The following is an 18,880-nucleotide window of genomic DNA, read 5'->3' as shown; positions in this document are numbered from 1 at the left end:
GGCCTCCAAAACAGTTAATTTGAACACAGAGAAGTATTGTCCTTTATTTTAAAATTATGAACAGAAAGATTTCATTAATTACCTTGAGAATCTGTAGTCAAACAAAAGTGGCAGTCAAATTTAACATAAAAAGTCCTTTATCATTCTCATTTAGGTGTTTCTATAAATAAAAATGTTTGCATGACTACAGAGGGAAGCACACCAGAAGGCATCTTCTCTCTTCCAGTACCCAACACAGGAAGTCATGTAACAAGTCATCGTAGAAGTCAGTATGACTTTATTTGCACAGAATATACTCATCTAGAAAACAAGCTAACTCTCTTTTTTGTTGTTTTAAACACTGACAGATGCAAGAGGTGACACAAGTATTACTGGAGAAGCAGTAGTTTCATTATCTCTTAAAATACTTAGAATAACAAAACACATTACAATTTATTAGGATAATCTATTTGTGAATACTTGCCCTAACAAGTTCTGTCACACACTCAAGTGAGATATAAACTCTCCAGTCTTGAAGTTTACTAACATTCTATTATGCAAACTGTTTTGATACTTTTACCTAATTTGAAAAATCTGTCACCTTCCACAGGACCACATGAAGTTCTGGTGGTAAAAATAACATTTAATCCACAGCAATAGCTAAATATTTTAAATACTTACTGCCAACTCTACATAAGGACTATATACACCAAAAAACCCACGAAGAACAGGAAGATCGTTTTAATTAGCAAAGACAACTCAAATGTATTGCCAAAATACTTTTCCTGATCTTACAACTTATCCCCAAACTACTCCCAGAGAAGGCACAGATAGTGGTGATTTTTTTAACTTCTTTTTTAACCACACAAGCCAGAATCAACACAACTGGCCTCTGCAGTAAGACGCTGCCTAAGTGATAGGGAAAATAGCTAAGGAACATGCATTAGTCTAAGCATGTCCTGGGAAGATTCTAGTGAACAGAAGGTCTCCAGCATCTGCTTACTATCCTAGGTTCAGATGCAGAAAAGAATCAGAAATTAAATGCAGTTTAGCAGATGTTTACTGTACATCTTGGATATGAGTGTCTCTTCCAAGGCCATATGAGGCTCAGCTCACAATCAGCTATTAAAGGCACTCAGTGGAGATGGCTTTTTTTTAAATGACATTGGTAACTCTTGTCCAAAGATTATGCTGATAGGTTATTTGACAATTCTTTTACTTCTGGTAAACAAAATCTTTAAATAAATAGATTTTTAAAATGTAGTGTAGCTACACAACTTATCACAATGCTTCAACACCTAATGGAGTACAGTCAGAAAGTGACTTAAAAATCATTCCAACTTTTGATTATTGCAGTATATTAAAAAGTTTTCCTTTACCAGCAAATTATGCAGTTTGGCAAAGAAATGATATTGATAATTCTGTACACAAAGATCCAAATATACTTGTTATCCCCTTTGTTAGAAACAGAAGCATTTAAGAAAAAAGTGTTTTAATAAATCTACATCCTGCAGTAATGTACTCTGAACAAGTTGCCAAGTATGATATATATACATTGATGAAGTCAGACTTAGATGGTTTAGTGGTTTCCTAGAAGACAGAAAGTATTGCTGAAATCATTTACATTTTGTTTCAAGTGATCTTTGATAAGTTAGAAAAAAAACGCCATTTTGGCATTACTTCTTTTAGGGCATATTCCAAGCACTTCTAAAACCATCATCAGTGATCTAGAAATCTGCAAAAGATGCTGATAAAAAGATGCATTTGGAGTATCAAAAAAAAGAGATCGAGCACTGAATTTTTACATAAAAAGGAGCCTGAAGTATTTGTACAGCCCTTTATAATGGAGATCTTACCCATTGCATGTTGTCTGTAGCTCTTCAGGACTTGTTACATGACATATAATTTCTCTGTTATTACTTGGAAGATCTATTGTTGCAAGAAGTGCAAACAAAACTCAGTCTAACTTTTATGAGCTATAAAATTTGAGTACTAACAAAGTACCAAGTTCAGTAGAAAAGTCTAAAGCAAGTGGACTGCACTGAAACTTAGAAGATTAATAAGCAGGTCCTACAGCCTGCACAGAACCCAGGCCACCCCCCACTGCTCGCTAGGCAGAGGCTGCCAAAGCACGTGCAGTCCATCCACACAAGCTGCACCTCACATCAGATTCCCTCCGTTCTCAACAGTAAACAGCAACAAGCTCAAAAATGGGTTTTATTGAAAATTAAGGGCAATTTCTGGCCATGTTGACAAAAGTACACTTTACGTGTCAAAAAATATCTGGGATAGATGAAAACCAGTAAACAGTGCCCGGATTCACAGTTTCTTTAAATGGTCATATTAAATCCTGTAAACACCAGATAGCCTTTTGGGGGGTGGGGAACAGAACTCAAAGGTTTTGTTGAGATAGACACAATCCAGGGTCAGCACAAGGGGCCTGGAGTGACAGTGTCATGGTTTGAAATGCAGCAGGTAAGGCCTCTCCTTCAAGCACGTCACTTGAGAGCTTTTCAGCTTACTGTTGCTAACTCAAGATGCAAAATAATTTTCAGTAACCAGTTTTTATTTCCTCTCTTAACTCCAGGTTTTCTTTTTCAGAACTAGATTTTTGTTTATCTGAAAATCATATTATTTTGCATTCAGTATAGGGGAAATCTGAACAAAAATTAATGTCCTTTTTAATTCATACACCAATATTATGACTTCAAGGGGGTACCAGCTTCATTTTTTAGACTGTTGTCCGTCAGAGAAGGGAACCAAATTCTCTGCCAAAGTACCAGCAACACTGAACTAAGTATAAAACATCCAATTTCCTTTCAGGGTAAAATGTAAAATATTGTAAAATTGTTTTATTTACTTACTTGTATTTTGACAAGATAGACCTTTTACACATGAAAGGCCACATGAAAATGTTAAACTTCCTAGTTTGTGTGAACACAGCTATTGTTATATGATTAATTTCTTAGAAAACACATGCACTCATGAAAGGCTGTGATTAACTGAACACATTTGCTACTTTGCACACTTTAATTCCAAATTTGTGAAGTGATTTTTCAAACTTAAGAGCCCTTTTCACTAATTTAAATGGAAATCCCACACCTACACAAAATTCTAACAATTCTAACATCATATTTATTCTTTACCAACTCGCATATATACCTTGTTTTAAAGCGTTAAAGCAATTAAACGCCTCAAAATTGTGCATGTCCACACACTACTAAGGAAATAAAGACACTCATCACTGTTGTTCTTAAATTTTATTCCATCATAAAAAACAGAAGGTGAAAGAAACAGTGTTCAAGAATTAAAGCAATTATTGGCCAAAGTAGCAGTAATTATCTGAACAATGATGAAGGACCTGGTTCATCAAAAGTAATTCTGTGTTGTCCATGGCATAGTTGTAGGCTCCTACAAAACAGAAATCCAGATTATCTTTCACTGAAGCAGATCCTGTATTATCTACAGAACACTTGGTTTCATGTTCTATTTATCCTTCTCTTTTTGTTCTTTTTCCTTCTTTTCACGTTCAGCTTTCGCTTCCTCCTCCTCATGTTGTTTTATCAACTGTTCCACCTCCTTTTGCTTCAGAACCCTTATCACTGTCTTTCCGTTCTCTCTTGTCAGTGTTGCAATTTCAACTGAAACATATGGAACAGACAAGTCTTTCAGACACAGCAGTCATCAGAAGGGTAAGATCATAGAATCATATAGCTGACAAAGAAGCAGAAGGCTCTTGTCCTGCCTCCACAAAGATGACTGACTGGCAAGCCAGACAGCAGTAGCCCTCTTCTGCAGTTGCGTCCACAATCACCTCTCCAGGGTCCCCAACAGACCTGCAGCCGCTTCCACCACCACACCAATGTGTCCTAAGGGGGAATCAGGCCCCTGGGGCTGACCGAGGGGCTGATATCACCGTCAGCTGTCTGTATGCCTCTTGCAAAGCTCAGAGTTGCTGCATCTTCTACAAACGTTGTCACATGACAACTAAAATCCCAACACATCACATCTAGCACACAGTCATTACATTTTCTTTCTTTAAGCAAAGGGCACGATCCTGCATTAGCAAACTGCTTACCTTTCTCTGCAGACAGCTTGCTAACATCCATGGTTTTGTTTAGGACCTTAATGGCTAATGCAAGCGCTGTCTTTAAGGTCATTTCTCCTTCTTTGTAGTCTTGTTTTAGCATTGACACAGCTGCCTATAAATTTCACAGAAATTAAAATGATATCTTTGGGCAATCAACCAAACAATTGCTTTTTAACAGATAATATCAATACACGAGGAACAGCAGTGTTCCTATAGTTACCTGTTTCTGCTCTGCACTAATAATCAACAAATCCATTTAGTTAGTACAGTGCAATTAACTTTATTTTTTGCTTGACTTTGAGAGAAAAGACCCAGAACTTACAGCACTGTTATTCCCAATGCATGTAGCTTTCCACCCTCCATAATTTCCACTAGGATCACTTTGATACAGCTGAAATCCATAATGCTTATCCCAGCCAATATAGAGCAATGAAACACCAAAAGGACGTTTTCCTGTTGAAAAAGAAGGCTATTAGCAATCTAAATTTAGTGACAAGATTGGTCATTACTGACAATTCTTTTCTTTGATTTGTTTTTTTAAATCTATTCCTCTCAACTAGGACTTAACAGACTGTTCAGCACTTCTGTCTCTTGAGATAAGCATGCCAGCATTTCTTTCCAAGTCACGTGGTGAAGTGGGCAGCAGCAGTTTATTGCTTCTAACCCTAAGAGCAGCTCATGTCTATCTCCACAAATTATAATTTATCAGCACAGGACTTAAAATAAAAGCTTAATATTTTAATTATGTAGCTTAGCTATTAAAGCATGTAACTTAAATGTCAAAAGCCCAGTACTTAAAAAAGTCATTCCTTCACACAACATATATGCAAAATACCAGAATCATCAGCTCAAATACTATGGGACACCACTGACACGGTCATTTTCTACCACATTGCTTGGCATGACAGCAATAGTATTTTTTGAAGTGCTACCATACTGACACCCCTACATACAGTCTTGTTTGTGATTCATTGTGCCATTATGCAGAATGCACCCAAAATGTGGAAAGGTTGGGTATTAATGGATTCTCTGTGGGTCTTTTGAAGGCATTCACTAAATCCAAGAGCAAACAAAGCATTCTGTGCAGTGTTCCAGAATCTCAGCCACTCATTTCTGAATCACTAAGAAGTAGCAACTTCAGCAGCAAAACAGTACCCACGGCTACCGACTCCCCTCTTAAACACAGCTATTGTTTTTCCTCAGGCTAACTTGTTACGGAAGAATTTGGAAGAACTGAGCAGAGACTCAGATGCTTCAACTTATGTATCAGAATAATTCTGTAGGCATTTAAAAGCACAATGGTTCAACAACACTTCATTACCTCCGAACTGTGTATAAGCCTGCTTGATATCACACAGGGCTGTTACCAGTTGTTCACAAGGAATGGGCTCTTGATATTGTAACAAATACCTAAGAAGAAAGAAAAAAAAGCCCACAGTTTATAAAACTTGTTTTGCTGACAGTGTCCTGTACCACAACTGTTCCCAAGTTACAGTCTCTCTGCTCTAGCTAGATTTTATTTCAGTCTACTTCTGCTCTACTAAACACAAGTTTGTTTTGATTTAGTACATACACAAAACTGAATCTGATGGTGCAGGCAAGTGAAACCATGTGAACTATCAGCAAACTTACCTCTGTGCAATCAGTCTCAGTTCATTTGTTAGAACATTGGCATCTGAAGTTATTCCTGCAACACTGCATGCCATATCCCTGCAATAAAAGCATATGAATTAACCCAATTCCTATTTATCTCCAACAGTCACATCCTCACACAGCAGTTCAAGAACAGCAACAGCTTTTCTAATCTAAACTCCACAACTGCCATATAAACAGGTTCATCGACTCCTGCTTCTAGGCACGGTACACCAAACACAAGTAACCATTTCAAGACCTTGGCCACCAAAGAGTAGGTGGGTTAGAACATTAGTTACACGTATAATTCTAGGAAAAGGATTATGCCAAAGATGATTAAGTCTCAAGTGTCTTTACAAGAGCCCTTTGCTACAGGCAAGTGCCTGTCTAGAGGCCACCTGACACAGCACAACCAGAATACTGAAGGAGCTATAGAGATGTGACAGGCCTGAAACAGAAGCTGCTGCCTGAGACACATTGCTTTTGTCTAACTGAAACTCACTGGTCAAAATCTGATCATATGAGAAATAAATGCATCACATCCCTGACTGTTTCATTAGCTGTTAAGACCTCTTTTGTCCAATCAAAAACTGCTAAAAAACTTTTACTACACAGAAAAGATTCATGGAAAATAATTTAAATTCTCTTTTCCAAGTGAACTTAAGAATTCTTTTTTCAGGAGACGGAAGGACTGACCTAGGTGACTGCTCTACTGCACTGTTACAATGCCTCCTTTGGTAAGTCAGTGCTTCCTACAGTTCTAGCTGCTTTCAAAATAACACAGAACGGGAGGCTGCCAGGATGAAAAGCTATTTGTGTTTCATGTGCACCGTCTGGCAAGGATGAAGTGCCACTTCCCTCACAGGCAAGAGAGCATAATTCATAACATGCTTCGCTCTGATATCACAAATTTAACTTCCAGACGGTTAAAAAGGAAGTCATAATAGCGAGATGTATCATCTCTGCTATAATTATGGCAAAAAAACCCAAGGCACATTTTGCCTAATTATCTTGTTATCTTTCTACCACAGACTAAAACAAAGACTTACAAGAGGGTGCTGAGCTGAAATCTGAAACAGCATGGTGATTTTTGTGTGCATTTATTCTGCCCAGCAAATGGTATTTTCTAGCACTGAGAATTCCTGCTTTTCTTAGCTGCTTCAATAACATTACCATGTACAGGGAAGGACCAACAAACAGGTTATTCCACCTAGAAAACTCTCCTAGAGATTAAAAAGCAAAGTGATGATTGTACTTTAGAAGGGGGAACTACTGAAGCAAACAACGTTCAAACAGTCAGACCTATCTAAAACACTGAACAAAAATAATACTAACACCTCAAATAAAACCACTTCATTGCTAAAAACATCTGACCAAACAGCAGTATTTTGACACTGATAAGATCACTGGACATCTGTTCATCATTTCAACTTACTCATTAAGCTTGTATATTTTCTCCGAGAAAAATACTTCATCAAGAAGCTTGTGAATGTTGCGTCTCTCAGCTGCTAGCAAAACACCATCATTTGCCAGAATTCCCAAGCAAGTACCTGCATGTCCAATTGCTTCCATGGCATACTCAACCTGGTACAAACGACCTAGGAAAGGATTGGAATTAATAACACCAAAAAATTAATGCTGAACAAGACCAGGTACACAAGGTGACTTAAATTTGGAAGAATTTGACAGATGCTTATTGTACAACCTGAGTCTTACTTCTTCAGTGTGTTACCAGTTGATAGTAAATTAATTGGTTGAAAAGGAGGAGGCAGTCAGAAACAGAAAAATCCACAAGTCTGATAAAGTTATACAGTGCATCGACACTGTGGAAAAACAACCCCTTCCTGTGCAAAAAAAAGAGAAACCCACAAAACTCGGCTGCAGTAGAATGAGACAAAGTGGATTTGCAATAGTCAAATAATTAATACTAGACTTTTCAAATCCATCCCATTTAGAAACAGGAAAAACAGCAGGATTTTCTGCATTCTCTGGGGGAGTGGAGAGGTGGAGGGGGAACAGGAACAAAATCCATCCATGCTCAAACGAAAGATGAATGATGAAGAGTTGCTGAAGTTATTTAAAAAATATGGCAGGTAGTTTTACTCACTAACAGGACCCAGCCTCATGGCACAGCCTCACTACTGCTTGAATAACAAAATGGTATAAACAACTTTTGCACAAGTCATTTGGTATTTTGTTTTGAGAAACTGGACAGAACAGTCTGAGTTTACTTGAAAGTGTAAATTAAAAAATACCTTCTGGAGAAAATATGGTAGTTCTGGAGTCATATCTTCGAGACTGTAAAAAGCAAAAGCTCATTAAATATCATCCATTGGTCAGAAAGCAACATTCTAAAACTAGAGATGCTCTGAGCCACATTAAACTCCTTCGATTGCCCAGTGACCTCCCTGTGGTACCAAAGTAGCACTGCCCACGGACAACGCCGGGCCCACGGACAACGCCGGGCCCACGGACAACGCCGGGCCCACGGACAACGCCGGGCCCACGGACAACGCCGGGCCCGGCCCGCGGCTGCCACTCACCATGGTGCCGGGGACGCGCTGCGAGCAGGAGCGAAGCGGGCCTGCAAAGAAACACCGCAAGGCGCGTTAACCGCCGTGGTGGCCGCGCACACGGCCCCGGCCCGAGCCCCGGGGCCGCTGCAGCCGCCCGCCGCGGCCGCCCTGCAGAGTCATCCTCACCGCGGCCGCACGCGAAGGCCCCGCCGCCTCCCGCGCCGCGCCTTGCTCCCCTCCTTTGGCTGCCCGCCCGCCCGCCCTCACTCACAGCGGGCCGCAGCGGAACCGGTGGGCCTGGGAGGGCGAACGAGTCCTGTCGGCCGCAGAAGCTGCGGGCGCTACAGCTGCTGCCAGACCCCCGCCGCTCCGCCGGAAATGGCCGCCGCGCCTGCGCGCTCCGAGCGCCGGCCCGCGCCGGGACGCCAGGCCTTCCACTTCCCGCCCGGCGGGTCTCCGCGCCGCACCGGTGACGGCAGAGCCCAGCCCCAGCGCTGAGGCACACACGGACACACCGCAGAGGACGCTGCAGCACAGGCACAGCCGCCTTTATTACAGGAGCCAGGGCTCACCCATCAAGTACCACAGCAGCCATCCACCTGCCGGGCAGGTGCGTGGTTCGTGTATGTTCGGGCAGTCTCAAACCACGTCTTCTCCACTGCTTCTTGGCCCACCTCAAACATTGTCATTAAGTGTTTCCAGCCGGTTTTGGCTGTGATCATGAGGTATTCCCTGTTCTCTGGGTACAGCTGAGCCGTGTGGGCTGCTACTACAAGGGACTGAGAGAACCTTCCGCTCACCAAGAGAAAGAGGGCATCCCTCTCCTCCGCTGTGAGGGGCACGACGCTTTCAAAGCCTGCCAGAACATGCCCTCCCACACTCAGAGGGTCTGGGCTTTCAATCATCATGTACATGATCGCTATGGCAACTTCAAATACATAATATCCGTAACTCATGTCACTGAAATCCAGGATGCCAGATACTCGGTACTGAGGATTCTCCTGGGAAGCAGAACTCGAGTCTACGAGGATGTTGTGGTCATTAAGATCCCCATGATTGACACCTAAACAGAAGAGAAATAGAAACGGTATTTAATAAAACAGCAGAATCTAAGGTGTTTTTTTCACATTTCTCAGTGAAATAGCTTTGAAAAGAAAGAGAGGCTCAGCTATCACACAGCTACAACACCATACCAGTCTCCCTAAACATCAAGTGTTGTCTTCCATGGCTTTACTTCTTCCTAGGAACCTCCCTCCATTCATTCCACTAACAGGTGACAAGACAGCAATTGAAAAAGGGAGCATTATGAGATCTTATTGTGGTCTGGTGCTACCTATCAGATGCTGCATGTTTTCCAAACAAAGAACAGCAGTTTTCACATTACCAAACTGTCAAATTATCATCAACATCAATGTGAGCCAAATTTGAAAAAATCAGTAGTTATTTGGGCCTCTGTGGAAGGAAGTTGTGTACTCCAAGTACTCTCATTAAACTGATATAACAGCATGGCAATCACCACCCTAACTGGAAGCAAACTCATCAGAAAGATTAAGCATTGAACCCAACTCTTGGCAGCATGTTCTTGCTCGCTGTGTTAACTCAGCACAATATTTGCACGTGTCTAGCTAGGGATAAAGGAGTTGGTTTTGGTTTTGCCTTCTTCACAGACCCAAACTCTTGTAAGAAATTTTAGTGTCTCAGTACAACATAACTACAATGAGAATAAAATACTCACAGGGTCGAAAACTGCTTAGCTTGGGTATTACTTTCCCTTTAAACTGCTCAATAACTTGTTCCACAACTTGACGATATTTGTTCTGGCCCAAAGCAGAAAGGTACTGATCTAGAAGGGGAACATTTGCCAGGTTCCAAATGAACTGACCTCGATGCAGACTTTTTACTGATGGATGATGGAATTTCTTTGGAAAAAGCAAAAAATAAAATAGGCCATAAGTAAAAATCCTGGTTTTACCATTCAAAGCCCCTATTAATAGGTTCCTAATGAGACTCCCTGAAAAGCAGCATGACTTTGATTATTGCTTTGTATCAACAAGTAAAAGAATAAACTGAAGAATGATTTAGGCAAGCAGCTTAATGTCTACTTATAACCCAAATGGGTTTTTTTCCCCATTTTTTAGGTACAAAGATTATCTGAGGTCATTCATCACTTAAACAACTTTAAATTGATACTGACTTTCTGTAATGTGCCTTTACGTAGCGAGTCTGAGGCCTTGCCAAGGGCAGAGTCCCTCACTGCACAGCCTGCAGTGCACAGCTGGTGCTACTGAAGCCGTTTGAGCAGAAGAGGCACAACCCCTGCCAGTGTGCTGGGAGCAGACACACTCAGTGCAACTGGAGGTGGCAGCTCCTGGGGACGAGCCTTGGGATCAGCTGGTACAGGAAAAACCCTCAGGACAGAAGTACTTTATGGAGATACTGGACAGAGCTTTAATCTCAGAAAGTTTGCCTTTGTACGTCCAGGTAGCCTCTACATTTTGAACAAATGAAGTCCTTCACTTGTCTCTTTCTAGCAAAAACAGTGGTTAGGAAAGTGATATTTGGGGAGGGACTGCATCTCTCCCACTGCATACCATGCTTCTCCTTGAATCCTCTAATGCCCACTAAGGTGGTTTGTGGGCCAGATTCTACAAGTGCATGAGGAAAAATCTTTCCACAAGAGTAGCTGGCTTCCTCCTTCTTCAAGAGAAAGTTGTGCTTGTAATTAAGGTTCTTAAAGATAGCTAAATGATACTAAAACCAAACTGTGTATGAAAAAGTAACGAACAAGATCAAACCTAAACCAAAAACGACAATACAGGATCTCTAATGCTTTGCAAAGCACCAGATTGGTAGGCAGAATGCCATCTGGCCATCTTCCCCACATGAGTCAGATATTCCAGCATGCTAGACATGAGTTACCAGGTGTGTGAAGGATCATGAGCCATAGGTATAAGCAGTCGATTCATAGCCATGACCTTAACCTATTTCCATGCAGGGGCTGTGAGACACATCCAGGCAAAGGAGATGCCCCCAGAGAAAGTGCTGGAATAGTATTTTGTGCACAAAACAAAGCATAGCACATTGCTTTCCTACCGAGGTGACCAATTAAATTAAGTGGGTAGAAAAGACAGGCTGTATCTTCTGATCTGTCATCAGAAAACTTAATGCTTTGGTATTGTTTTAGTGTCAACAGGATTTTGAAGTTTTGACAGTAACAATTGCCATTTTCCTTCTTTTAAATGACATCTTGGTAGATGATAATCCATATGCTAAGGGCAAACAGGGCCTTGGCCATAAAAATTTGCGTTCTTATCAACTGTTTCCTGCTTGGCAGGAGAAGTCACAGGCATATTTTGAGACTAGATGGTCTATATAAATTGTTTTAATCATTGCTAGAAGGCAACACGAAATCCTTTTCTTAAGTGGAAAATGCTCTTGTAATTAAGAATGTGGTTAGTAAAGCTGGCAATTCATGCTTCATAATTATCTGAAGCCAGTAGCCAGAACATGAGAAGGAAAGGTCAATGAAAGTCAATAAATAACGCAAGAGATCTTTTACGTATTAAACTTAATTACTGGCTGATTTATCAGCTTTATTATCCTGTATAATTACAGAGTAAAGAAAGAACTTACTTATTTGATTGGAAGCAGTGCAAATGAGAGAAGTGTCACAAACCTCTGTTCATTGGCACAGTTGACACTGTGGAGAAGAAACCATTAGCTACCAATGTTAAATGGTTAGAGTTCTAACAAGGAGGAGAAAGAGCAAGCCAAAACAAATTCAAAATACATCAGCCAGCTGTGCCTAACATGCACTACACAGAAATGCTTTCAAACAAGCTTTCCATGCTTCTAATTTGAGCACTTTTGGGTTCATTCTCCTTGCTTTCCAGTTTGAATCACCAAACAGGTGAGTTTTAAGTAAGTAAAAAGAAACCTGTCTCCCTGTTCATGGTACAGCAGTGCTTTGCGAAACAATCGCCAATACCACACCGTAAGCACCAAGTGGTCATGTTCTTGGGGAAATGCTTTAGTAGCAGGCAGCTTGGAGGCTGGCAGCTGAAAGATGAGGTAAACTGACATCTGACTTAACAGACTTGAATTTTGCAGATTAGGTGAGGAGACAGCACAGCACAAGAAGAAACACAGAGGGGAAATTAATGGAGAAAGAAGTTTGTGAGGGAGCAACAACAACTCACCTCTGAGAGAGCTTTATCCATGCTGGCCGCCAGCCTACCAATCTCATAGAAAAGCTGCGCGTTCGCAGTGACTTTCGCCACAGGGGTACCTGGCAGGTACGTCAGCAGCCTCACCATGTACTGCTTGTGCCCAGGACCAGGAGCTAACAAGCACAGAGATGCAGTCAGTCACTTTGATATCTGCTACTGAGTATTTGTTAACGCAAGAGGCACAACGGGTTTATCATAGTGCAGAAGCCATCAGATCCAGCTGATAAAAGAGATTTTGTTCAAAGATCTGATTTGCCAGAACATTATACAGTGATGTACAAACCGTAACACACTCACAACCTATGCTGGGCTTCTAGTCTTTGTGCTTGGACTTGACCCTGCAAACAGCAGGTTCCTCCAGCACCGACAGCCAGCCACTGGCACAGTTTTGCAGCAGAACAGGACGTCTCAGGAATCCCAGCTTTGGTATGGAAGTTGCAGTGAAAGTAAAAGCAAAATGTCAGCGCAGTTTTTCTTCCAAATGCTGTCAAAGCAATTTGTTCTGGCATCACAGATAGCCTAGAACTATATTTTACAGCACTGTAGGCAAGTAATTTGTAGCATCATTTAGTCAATGAAGCTTTTTTCTCCCTTTTCTCATGCATGGACAGGCTGGGTAAAAAACAACTTTCAAGGTTTTCTCCAATCCATCACACCCGAGTTATTTTCCCAAGTGTTTTCATAGTTAATTATTACTTTCTTTAACTTGCTTTACTTCTGGTAATCTAAGTTTAGACTATTTTGGCTTGACATACAGGTCACCTGATACATGTCCCCTAGTATTTAAGATGAGCTTCAAGTCTTACTTTAGCATATATATGGCATGCCGTATAGCAAGATATGGCCAAGTTCAGGATGACTGTAGGGCAGCAAAAGCACTTGTGACCGCTCACCTTCTGGCTCCAGAGACATTATGTTCCCATGTTTTGTGAGATAAGGAGTAGCAGAAGGAAAACCTTCAGTTCTGAGAAACATCATGGCCTGGGTTTGTGCTTCAATGAGCTCAGGCTCCTGGCTGTCTTCTGCATTGGTTATTTTGAGGACATACTCGTCAGCACCTTTGGTCGCACCTTTGTTCCCTGAGACACACACATGGAAATTCTGATCATCATAGCTGGGGAGTGGCCTGATCCAAGACACCTTTAATCCAAACACCCTGTCAACCAATTCAGCCGCTTCTGTTTCACAAAGTGCTGGTTTGGTGGATGTTCGGGACCGACAGTCATTTCCAGAAAACATCGTGTCTCTAGGAGAAAAAGAGAAGCTGAATGATCTTACCTTTGTTCTGACATCGGGAGCAGTACTTACTGCAACAAAATGCCTTTAGAAACTGGAGAGAAGTTTCCTAAGTTTATTAAACAAGCAGAGAAGACCCACTAAGCCGCTCTGGGTTTCTGAGTTTGTAATTACTTGTCAACTACTGAGTCTGCAGCCCTCAAAAGAAAGACTTCCAGACAGAGGCACTCAATCTTTTTCAAACAACCAGACATGTAAAGCTTATTAACTGGGAGTGATTTTATTAGCTAATTTCCAGTAGCAGCTTAACTTCATAAGTTACTAGCCAGGAATGATTTCCTGATGAAAAGAGCTACTGAATCCCTGTCTATGAAGTTCTACGTTCACAGCTCTAAAATAAACATATAGGTAGATCTTAATGCTAAAGCAGATGTGATGATCTTCCTGCCCGGGCACGGCCTGCACAATTCCCGCGGTAAGAAACGCAAAGTAACCCACAGCCGCTCCCTCGGACACTCACCCGCTCCCGGTCTCGGCGCACGGCCTCGGCCTCCGCTCCGCTCAAAGCCGCGACCCTTGGACGCTGCGGAACCTGCCTCAACCTTTGTCCTGCCGCGGAGCTGCAGGACAGGGCCTCTCGATCGGCGGCCCCGCCAGCCCACCCGCTCGCCAGCGTCTTCCGTAGCGTAATCTCCTCTTAGCGGCCCCGGCCCAGCGCGCCGGACGCGCTGCAGTCCCCGGGGCCGGGGGGCGGCGGGCGCCTCGCTGCCGGCGCCTCCTTTGGCGGCCGCCCCCGTCCCGCAGGCCGGCCCCGGCCCCGCCGCGCCGCGCCGGGCAGGAGTCCTCGATGGTGCGGGGCCCGGGCCTCCTCCTGCCGGCAGCCGGGCCGGGCGCGCCCCGGCGGGCGGTGACGGGCAGCCTCCGCGCCCCGGCGGGCATCGCCGTAAGGTGGTGGAAGGAAGCCGCGGGAGATGGAAGGAAACGTACAACTTCCTGTCAGAAAGGGAAACCACCTTACAAAAGGGAAAAAACAGTGCTCCCACTGCTATTGGGAGAACAGATTCACGTTTGATTACTTTGTTTAAATCCTTTATCAGCACAGGAGACCAAAAACTCAACCGTTCTGACCTGTAACAAACTGCAGGTGCCTTTCTCGTTATGTCCTTTACACCATACCCGAGTTCAGACTGAACACTTGTGCATCTTAAGGAATGAAAAGAACCACAAACCTCAGCCCCTCCCCCGATAACTTTCCAGACCAATGTATTTAACTCTTCTGAAATTACTAATAACAAATAAATCTGAAATACCTGAGGTCCCACCCTGATGGAATTAGGAACCTGAAGAAAAAAAGACCTAGGAACAGTTACTAAGAATTCTCATTCCAAATTTTTCAGTGTTACTTGTAATAATGAGGACATTATATGGAAATGATTATCTTAATCCAACAGGGAATTTAGAAACGGGAAATAATTTCACCAAAAACCAAACATAAGTTCCTTGGATCTCCCCCTTCCCTCCCAGTTTCAGAATACATTACTAAACAAAGTGGTTGATAACTAGTGCTTTTACAGACACTTCACCCTCCTCCCTCCCAGCACCCCAGAAATCACACAAGCAAGTTTTTGAAGAATAAAGGAGATCTGGAAAACATTTAGGGTTCCCTCTCCCAATTTCTGAGACTGACTGAAGGTTTAGCTCACTGGAACAAAACTGATAAAACAGGAACATTCTTGCTGTGCTCCTGACTTTTAAAATAAGTGTCAGGTTACAGAAAAATCAGAATATACTCACGCTCTGGGACCAAAACTGCAAGGCATTTTGCAGACCTGTACCTCATTAGTCTTGCCTTCAGATCCAGATAGTAGTGCCAAGACTTAAAACATGTAGCCTTCCACACTTCTCCTGCCTGCCCAGTGTTCTGGTGGGAAGCAAATGCACAGGACTAAGGTTGTGCTTTGGCCTCTCTTACAGATAATGGTAAGAAAGGTAAGACTTGGATAATTCAGCATCTCTGCATTGGATCCAAGTATGACACCTCTTGAGAAAGCAAGTCTGCAGAGGTGAGGTGGGTCAGACACCCCCAAATCACTTGTAACCATGAGTTCTCTGTGCCCTAATTGTAGCCTTTGTCAAAGTTTGCTTTAATACAACATTTGATCAGGACTATAAACTAGACATTTTCCTGAAGGAAAAAAAAAAAAGCTATTCCAAAAGTAAATGAGCATCTGGAGCTGACACAGAAACCTTCTTTCTATCTCACCCACATGTGCTTTGGAAGCCTCCATGTGAGGCACTCCTAAGGGAAAAAAGCTTTCCTAATGATACCCTTTTCCTTCTTCATCCCAACCTTTCACACACCTTACAGTACCATTTGAAGGGTATTCCATATTATAGTCAAAATAGATGGCAACATACAAGAAATGTGATACAATTTTCTTTATTAAAAATAATTTACAGCATTGGTAACATTTTATGCACAACTGTCATCAGTTGACCTTAAGATATATCTATACAATACTGAACTTAAAACTAACACTGTTATGTTGGCTTTAAACAGCAGACATAGATTTGCAGTTGCTTAAATATGATTAATATATATAGTTTCTTGTCCTTATACTTAGGTGTAAAATGTATAAACATCAACACTATCCCAAAGCTTTGTTGTTTGGGAGGGAGGGAAGAGGGGCTCAAGGAGAGAAAACATTTAGAAAAATTGAAACAGATCCTTCCCCCAAACCAAAATGGAGAGGAGTCTAAGTTAAGTACATCTAACACACTCAGTCACTCTTCAAAAAGGTACATTTCGTCCTATGCTTTTAAGATACTATGAAGAAATCTAACGGAATGACGGGTTTTGTGTGTGACCACAGCAATCCTCTGAGCAGACTGCGTTTTGCCCCTGCCAGAAAGCAGAGGTCGCTCTCGCCCATCTACAGTTCCTAGCGTCCTAGCAAGGTGCCCGAAGTTAAACGTCCTCCCTTTGCCTCTGCGCTGCTGAACGGGACACTTTACAGTGGCCTCTGCTGCAGGAAGGCGACAGGCACAGTACCATGGGTCATCAAGAAAATGTCATCTTGACGAGCAGCATACTGCCGGGCGAGCGGGGTTGTTGCCCGAGAGCGGCCGGGCAGCAGTCAGCCCACGCGGCTCACACAGGCACCGGTGCCTGTGGCAGTTAGGGCTGGACCCGCTGCAACAACAGTAGGACCCTGAAGGTGAACAGCAACTGCAGCAAAGCATGCTCACACCTTGTCTTACATTGATTTTAGATATAAGAGTGCAGCAGAATTAAAGCACTTGCTATGGTAACAAACTCCCCCATCTGTCTTGAAAGAGGGGACTAGCTTGACTGGTGACAACTTGCAGGTAAGTCACTTCCCTTGACAATACTGGTTTGTCTTCCATGGCTTGGTTCTGAAGCCACTAGCAGGCAAATGCACTAGAGGGAGAGAGACTGCCTTCCAGTCAAGCAGCAGCAGTTACAAGAGTTTTAAACGGGCGTGTAGTTGGGGTTATAATTATCATCTGCACAAGGCATCATTATGCACCAGCACTAAGTTCCTATGCACTCGCCCCTAAGAAACATGCATTTTCTTGAACTAAATTAAGAATACACCTTTAAGCTGGGAAAAAAAATAGTATTAGACACTGTTGTACAATAAATAAGACCTGCTCAGTAACTGAATAAAAGCAGCAAGAGTGTATAATAGATTAGAAACTCATTTAGCATTCAGTTGAACAGAGTATTCAGAAACGCACTGATTCATCACCCCTATCAGTGGTCGGAGGCACCAGAATCTAGTGTAAAAGAAGATCACAGCAAAACTAGTGAAACATAAAACCAGATTATACAGAATTTCAAACTTAGGGAACTTTTTAATTTTATTGGACAAAGGTGTATCAAAGTTATGCCAGTGGAATAAAATAAATGTGGTGTTTGAACTGTCAAAAGATGAGTATGTTGTAATGATATGTCAGGTTTTGCATTATTTTTCATCTGAGGGTTTTTTTCCCTCGTTAGAAACGTGCTGTTTAAAGATTTCAACAGTGCCTCTCCATTTGCAAGCCAATTAACTTAGTGCCTGGATATAAATTGAAAGCACATGTACTAAAGCTAATACAATCCTCTTGAAAATGTTGATAGTTAATACAATGTTTATCAAGAGCAAAAAAACCTTAAAGCAAAATCCTGACAATTTATAGGCAAGTTATTCCAGTTTTGCTCTTCAAAAGGGATTAACCTCTACATAAACCATAAGGGGTGTTCTGAAGCTTTGAGATAAAGCACAGATATAGCATCTGGAAGCTGAAGTCTCACTCGCACAGCTGAAAACCATTAATGCTTAGTTAAGTGGTAAAGCAAGCACTTCTGTAGAGACTCTGCATCTTCTGTCAACATGAAATACAGAACAGTTTTTACCCAGTATGTGCCACGCAGTAAATTGAGAGACATTGCAATGGCGTGAGAGCCACATTTGTTTGGCAGTTGAGGCCCTTCAGCAGCGGCACTGGACACTTGTTGGGAAGAGCTGCCGCCCCACAGCACGTTAGGAAGCATGACAAGGCAGCCTGGCTGACTCAGCTGGTTAACATTTGTCAGTGAGGATCGCTGACTAGATGTAGGTCCAGGAATTTAAACAGTCCTAATACAGATTTTTAAAGGTTGCAATACTAAGGGGAGGTACTTGGTCTAATGATACCACAGACAGTACAGTAAAAACTGATGTTCTAAAGGACAAACAGCATCCTCTGAAGCAAACAGGACAAACTGCAACAGAAGAACACTGCAGCCTGCCAGAAAGCCCAGGTGTGACACAACCTTCATGTACAAAATAAAAGCAAGCTATTTTTTAAAATCCAGAGATGTTTCCCATACTTCTAAACACACATGTAACAGTGTGAGCAGTTTTATATCTGGATCCAGATGGAATACAGTCCCATAATAAAGGTAAGTCACGACCTGTGATAGAGTACCATGGGCCTCACGTGGACTGCTTTTGCTTAGCCCATAATCTAAAGAGCAAGAAAATAAAAACTGTTTATCTGCTTTAAGTTCTGGATGGCAAAAAAATTTAAAAGTTCCATTTGGCCTTTAACATTTCATACCATCTGCTACCCTTAAACCAACAAACAGCAGCACAGGGATTTACAGGTGCAAAACTGGGTGGAAACAACTGCAGAAAATCTTACATAAT

The 18,880-nt window shown here is 42.2% G+C and overlaps 2 protein-coding genes across 3 annotated transcripts; both read right to left on the bottom strand.

The window, feature by feature from the left end:
- Positions 1 to 3,224: 3,224 nt before the first annotated feature.
- On the bottom strand, positions 3,225 to 8,668 carry PSMA4 (proteasome 20S subunit alpha 4). 2 transcript variants are annotated; one of them, XM_061999766.1, is made up of 9 exons: positions 8,489 to 8,668; positions 8,245 to 8,285; positions 7,957 to 7,999; positions 7,137 to 7,299; positions 5,702 to 5,779; positions 5,391 to 5,479; positions 4,392 to 4,522; positions 4,058 to 4,181; positions 3,225 to 3,620 (listed from the first exon to the last, which is right to left on the bottom strand). In XM_061999766.1, the coding sequence occupies exons 2-9, from the start codon at positions 8,245 to 8,247 to the stop codon at positions 3,466 to 3,468; spliced, it is 786 nt and encodes a 261-aa protein (XP_061855750.1). In that variant the 5' UTR covers positions 8,248 to 8,285; positions 8,489 to 8,668; the 3' UTR covers positions 3,225 to 3,465. The 2 variants fall into 2 exon arrangements, with proteins under 2 accessions (XP_061855750.1, XP_061855751.1); XM_061999767.1 differs by lacking the exon at positions 8,489 to 8,668 and adding an exon at positions 8,404 to 8,484.
- An 83-nt stretch (positions 8,669 to 8,751) lies between these two features.
- Positions 8,752 to 14,439, bottom strand: HYKK (hydroxylysine kinase). Its single transcript, XM_061999765.1, has 5 exons — positions 14,203 to 14,439; positions 13,340 to 13,692; positions 12,417 to 12,559; positions 9,953 to 10,136; positions 8,752 to 9,280 (listed from the first exon to the last, which is right to left on the bottom strand). Exons 2-5 carry the CDS (start codon positions 13,683 to 13,685, stop codon positions 8,793 to 8,795), a joined length of 1,161 nt encoding a protein of 386 aa, XP_061855749.1. The 5' UTR covers positions 13,686 to 13,692; positions 14,203 to 14,439; the 3' UTR covers positions 8,752 to 8,792.
- Positions 14,440 to 18,880: the final 4,441 nt, after the last annotated feature.

The sequence above is a fragment of the Colius striatus genome, chromosome 7, assembly GCF_028858725.1.
Source record: "Colius striatus isolate bColStr4 chromosome 7, bColStr4.1.hap1, whole genome shotgun sequence".
NCBI classification, from domain to species: Eukaryota; Metazoa; Chordata; class Aves; order Coliiformes; family Coliidae; genus Colius; species Colius striatus.
The sequence above is the reverse complement of the archived record's forward strand: the minus strand, read 5'-3'. Positions and strand labels throughout refer to the sequence as shown.